Source organism: Garra rufa, chromosome 23 (assembly GCF_049309525.1).
Source record: "Garra rufa chromosome 23, GarRuf1.0, whole genome shotgun sequence".
NCBI lineage: Eukaryota > Metazoa > Chordata > Actinopteri > Cypriniformes > Cyprinidae > Garra > Garra rufa.
In genome coordinates, this window is record NC_133383.1 from 256,387 (window position 1) to 262,737 (window position 6,351).

Genomic DNA, 6,351 nt, shown 5'->3' on the forward strand with positions numbered 1-6,351 from the left:
TTTAGCTGGTCTTTCAGCCTGGTCAGGCTGGAAAAGTGGCCAAAACCCCTCTAAAACCAGCCTGCTGACCAGCTTAAACCAGCTTAAACCAGCTAAAACCACCGTGGTGGACCAGCTAAAAACAGCCAACCAGCCTAGGATGGTCTTAGCTGGTTTAGGCCAGAAGTAGCTGGTTTTAGCTGGTCTTTCAGCCAAGCCTGGCTGGGAAAGTGGCTAAAACCCCTCTAAAACCAGCCTGCTGAGAAGCTAAAACCAGCCTAGGGTGATCTTAGCTGGTTTAGGCCGGAAGTAGCTGGTTTTAGCTGGTCTTCCAGCCAAGCCTGGCTGAGAAAGTGGCCAAAACCCCTCTAAAACCAGCCTGCTGACCAGCTTAAACCAGCTTAAACCAGCTAAAACCACCGTGGTGGACCAGCTAAAACCAGCCAACCAGCCTAGGATGGTCTTAGCTGGTTTAGGCCAGAAGTAGCTGGTTTTAGCTGGTCTTTCAGCCTGGTCAGGCTGGGAAAGTGGCTAAAACCCCTCTAAAACCAGCCTGCTGAGAAGCTAAAACCAGCCTAGGGTGATCTTAGCTGGTTTAGGCCGGAAGTAGCTGGTTTTAGCTGGTCTTCCAGCCAAGCCTGGCTGAGAAAGTGGCCAAAACCCCTCTAAAACCAGCCTGCTGACCAGCTTAAACCAGCTAAAACCAGCCAACCAGCCTAGGATGGTCTTAGCTGGTTTAGGCCGGAAGTAGCTGGTTTAAGCTGGTCAGCAGGCAATTCTGAGATTTAAAAAAAACCTTAATTGTTAAATATAAACTCTCATTTACAAGAAAAAAATGTAATTCTGAATATACTTGATATTTTAATTCAGTGGTGGAAACAGCAGAATCTGGAGTAATAGTGGAGCTGGAGAGCGTTACGGAGCGGTCTCAGGACAGACGGTGTATTTGATTTGACGGAATGAAAACGAGGCTGTTGAACTCCAGCTCCTGCTGTAAACACTGTACACCGCACTTCATTCACAGCAGTGTGTCAAACAGTGCCATCAGTCCATCAGAAACATAGTCACATCAGCTCATCATTTACTAAATAAAAACGCTCATTTGGCATTTCTAATTTAATTTGCTGCGAGTCTGATCAAATAATAAGTCCAAATGGAGATTCATCACACTGCATTGTGGGATTCAGATACAGTGCGCTCTGTTGTTCACTGCACATTTGGAGTATGTTATCATTCAGGATCCTGTTCAGTGTTGTTTTTACACATTATTAAACATGTTTAATGCCTATCCAGCTAACAAAAATGTCGTCTAAGAATGTTACCCTAACATTCCAATTATGTGAATGTTAAAAGAGAATATTCCAAATGATCATTTTGCAAACATTATGGGAATGTTACTTTGAATGTTCTGAAATAAGTATCATTTAAAAAGAACATCCAACTAAAACACTTTAGACACAGAAACTTTCCATCAACGCTGTATAAATAATGTTTAAGTGCTAAAGTTTTGAGAATGTTATTAAAGACCAGATATTGTTAATTGAATGTTCTAAATGTTACTAGAAAAACATTTGTGACCCTGAAGCAGAACCAGTCATAAGTAGCACAGGTATATTTGCAGCAATAGACAAAAATACATCACATGGGTCAAAATTATAGACTGTACTTTTATGCCAAAAATCATTAAGTAAAGATCAGATTGTAAAGTTCTTACTGTAAATATATCAAAATGTAATTTTTGATTAGTAATATGCATGGCTAAGAACTTCATTTGGACAACTTTAAAGGTGATTTTCTCAATATTTTGATTTTTTTGCACCCTCAGATTGCAGATTTTCAAATAGTTGTATCTCAGACAAATATTGTCTTATCCTAACAAACCGTACATCAATGGAAAGCTTATTAATTTAGTAAAGCTTATTTTTTTATTTCAGATGAAAAATTTACCCTTTTGACTGGTTTTGTGGTCCAGGGTCACATTTGTTTATAACTTTGAGATAACCTTGCTAGAATGTTAGTTCAAAAGTTCTGAGAATGCTCTCTTTTTCATTCCACTGACAGCTTTCTGTTTTTCCTGTTCTACAGTAGGAGGCGCTATTACACCTTTTCTAAAAGAGCACTAAATGTCTGGATCAAAGCACACCAGAGAAGAAGCAGAAACAAGCCATCATGTAAGTAAGCAGATGCACATGCAAAATAATGTGATCCTCAAACATTAAACATTACCGGATATAATGTCGATGAGGTAATTTAGGACTGTGACGCTTTGGATGTATTGATGGAAGCGATCATCTATATTTTGATCATTGATCTTAATCTTAAATCTTTGACAAAACATGATTTTCTCAGCTTTTTGATAAAAGTGTTGATAATAAAAAAGATTGCATGAAGCTAGAATAAAACAGTATTATTGTTGAAAAGCAGAGGCTCTGTTCGTTCTGTTGACATATTGCATATTCAGATGACAAAACACTTCATGCAACTAAATATTCTGAGAGCTATGAAAGCTTTGTGAAAATGATTAAAAATGCAACTTTTAAAAAAAATGCTGGCGGAGAAGGAGTTAAAGGAGAAGTTCACTTCCAAAACAGAAATTTACAGATCATCATCAGAATGCTCACCCCCTTGCAAAGAAATTAGGTTTTTTGAGGAACACATTTCAGGAATGTTCTCCATATAGTGGACTTCTATGGTGCCCTGAGTTTGAACTTCCAAAATGCAGCTTAAATGCAGCTTCAAAGGACTCTAAACGATCCCAGCCGAGGAAGAAGGGTCTTATCTAGTGAAACCATCGGTTATTGTCTAAAATAATTGACAACTGATATACTTTTTAACCTCAAATGCTGGACTTGTCTAGCTCTGCATGTACTCTTCAAAATCATCCTCCATCGCTGCAGAAGTACAGACCCAGTGTTTACAAAGTGAACGTGCAAAGGTCAAACACCCTTCACAAAAAAGGATAAAACAGCGATGTAGGATGATTTTGAAGTTGGAGGAAAAATGAGGTGGGAGTTTTTGGACATACCCTAACTGTCTTGTGAGTGCACAGAGTATGCATGCACATCGCAGAGCTAGACAAGACCAGCATTTGAGGTTTTAGCTAAATTGTATTTTTTCTTAAGGAAATAACCAATAGTTTCGCTAGATAAGACCCTTCTTCCTCAGCTGGGATCATTTAGAGTCCTTTGAAGCTGCATTTAAACTGCATTTTGGAAGTTCAAACTCAGGGCACCATAGAAGTCCACTATATGGAGAACATGCCTGAAAGACATGAACATCTTGGATGACAAGGGGGTGAGTACATTATCTGTAAATTTTTGTTCTGGAAGTGATCTACTCCTTTAAAGTCACACAAATGTCTGTCAATCAATGTCTTTGAGACATTTGTGATTTGGTGCATCATGTGATCTCAGCCCCGTTTTCATTAGCGTCAAATGAAATACACCGGCGAGGCGTTGGTTAGCGACGTGAGGGTTCGGCTCTTTGGTCTCGTGTGCGAGTGAACGCTGATGCGTCTCGTGGTCAAACTGGCTGGAGACTCGCAGCATCAGATCCGATTGAAGTTCTTTATCCAATCATGACGATGAGTTAAAGGAAGAGCAAAGAGAGAGAAAGATCATGGCTGATGACGGTACGGAAGGTTATTGGAGCAGACATGCACGATTACTCACGCTCACACACACGCACGCACGCACGCACACCATCATCATCATCGTCATCATCAGCCCCACGATCCCATGCAACACGAGCGCACCGCCGTCCTCTGTCACGGAGTCCGGTTTGCATCCGGTACGGATCCGCTGTGCGTCCGCTAGTATGGCCTACAGTACTGCAAACTATGTACATCAGAGTCAGTCCACTACAGAGGGTCGCTCGTACATGCGTGGATAAATATGTCCGTCGCTATTCCGGAAGGCAGAATATAGGACCGCGTCGTATCAAACAACCTCGTGTCTCGAACCCAACGGATATATACAAAAAAATACAAATGCAAATGCCCTAGAATAGATCTATATATATATTCATATACATATATAGGTTTTAATCTTTGAATTACAAATCTGAAAATATCATTTCTTATCTTTAAGAAAAAAAACTGGTTTCGGGAACCATGCAGTCGCCCGCGCGCGTCCTCAGGGGCGAGAAAAAGAGAAGCGCGTGAGATTGGGGTCCGTGTCCTCGGCCCGCCTCGGGCTTTCCTGAGCTGACCTCTGACCTCTGACCTCAGCCTAACTTGTCCTGCGGCGGCGCAGAGGCGAGGAGAGATTGGCGTGTGCTCCTATACTTTCGACTCGTTCTCTATGTTGGCGACGTCTCCGTTCCTCTCCGTCAGCTCCTCGGCCTCGCCGCCGCTCCTCTTCTCCCGCGGCTCCTCCTGCGAGTCCAGCAGCCCCTGTTGGCTCAGTTTGCTGGCCACGGACCAGGTGAGCGGCAGACGGGAACGTGCCGTCATTTCGGCCAGATCTCGCGCGCTGCAGCTGGGAGTGTTGGTCTCGTAGATATCGTGGAAGCTGTTGTAGTCGACCTCGTAGAAACCGTCCTCCAGGGTCAGGACGGGCGTGAAGCGGTAGCCCCACTTGATCTCGCTGGCCACGTACGAGCTGCGCGCCTGACACGTCATTCCTGAGGGACAGGTGACACAGAACGAGAACCCAGGTGAGGAAACCAAAAAACACAGCTGAAAGTAGGGCTTCCGGGTCAAAAGATTCAAGAACCTACTCAGCTCAAATTTTTGAGTTTGCTAATATTTTTTTCAAAACCTATAAAATATTACCAATATTAAATGTCATGGATGAATATTTACTGAGTAATGCACTATTTTGTGGATTGGGGTCAAAATGGCACTTTTCAGCTGAGATTCAGAGCCACATTACAGGGGGGTAAAAATAACTTCAGAAAGATGGCAGCATCATAATCTAATTTTTACACAGAGATTAGTGGATATATTGGTAAAATCTGTTGACTTTAGCAATCTTTGTTGCATTATGTGCCAATGGTGACCATTCAAAAATAGGGAAACGGTATTTTCAAGTTTCTTCTCTCCAAAGTTTGCATGTCTGTAACTCTAGAAGTATTAAAGATATCTTAATGCCCTTTTAGATATTGGAACTTAACAAAGTTTCCTTTATGCAGCTTCATTTGTAAGCCCCTATATGGTTTGGTTCCAGAGATATTGGAATTTCAATATGGCTCCAGGAGTAAATCATTAAATTGTACAGATTTTCAGAAAGCTGCCAGCATCATAATGTTACTTTTACACAGACATTGGTAGCTCTATTAGTAAAATCTGTTGACTTTAGCAGTTGCTGCTTTATGTTTGTTAAGTTCCAATATCTAAAAGACCATTAAGATACCTTTAATACATCTTGAGTTACAGACATGCAAACTTTGGAGAAAAAACTCTAAAAGTGCTGTTTCTCCATTTTTGAATGGTCACCATTGGCACATAATGCAACAAAGATTGCTAAAGTCAACAGATTTGACTAATATAGATACCAATCTCTAGGTACAAATAACATCATGATGCTGCCATTTTTCTGAAGTCATTTTAACCCCCCTGTAATTTGGCCATTTTGACATTTTGCCCCCCTCTACAAAATAGTGGATTACTCAGTAAATATTCATCCATGACATTTAATATTTTGGCTTTCATCACTATACATGTCTATCTTTCATCAGAAAAAAATATTAGCAGAATCAAAAATGTGAGCCGGGGACCTCTGGTTGAGCTGACACGGAATGACCCTTCTCTCGATTCATTAAAAATAATCATTGCGATACTTGCCTGCTTTTTATTTGACATTGCCGTTATCTGGCATTCATAAGTGTTCGTGTTAAGGTTGCCAGATTGCAAGAGTTTAAATCCCCCAATCAGAGGTTTTGCATAAATTCATACATTTTCTGTCCAGTCATTTTACTTAATCCTCCCAATCTGGTAACCATTCACACATACACTCTCTGGGCAATTTTAGCATCTCTATTGAGATATTTCTGCTTAAATAATAGGAGACATACTTTGCTCAAATCTTTTACATTTGAAAGTGGAATAACTTCTCTTCACCAATTACAACAGCATCATAAACCGCAGTACAAAGAGTGTTTTGCAGCACTATTGACCACAAAAATGAAAAACTAAACAGTCACATTTGTGTAACGCTAAAGCATCTTAAACCCTTGTATAAAATGACAGCAATGGCTCAAACAGCAGCGACCCGTGAGCATCAGTGCTGTGCACATCTAGATGTGCTGAAACAAAGCTTTCTGACGCTTTCCTCTCGCCTTTGAACAGAAAGAGCGCTGGAGCCATCTAGTGGTCAGAATATGAAATGAAGCTGTTACACAACAGTCTTCTTGAACAATGACTTTGATTTT

General features: G+C 40.9%; 1 protein-coding gene across 1 annotated transcript in view; it reads right to left on the reverse strand.

The window, feature by feature from the left end:
* Positions 1 to 723: 723 nt before the first annotated feature.
* Positions 724 to 6,351, reverse strand: part of kcnj6 (potassium inwardly rectifying channel subfamily J member 6) — a 40,610-nt gene continuing 34,982 nt past the window's right edge. The window contains exon 3 of the mRNA XM_073829631.1: positions 724 to 4,602. Coding sequence (XP_073685732.1) covers positions 4,259 to 4,602 — 344 coding nt within the window. The 3' untranslated portion in view covers positions 724 to 4,258. The remainder of the gene's footprint in view (positions 4,603 to 6,351) is intronic.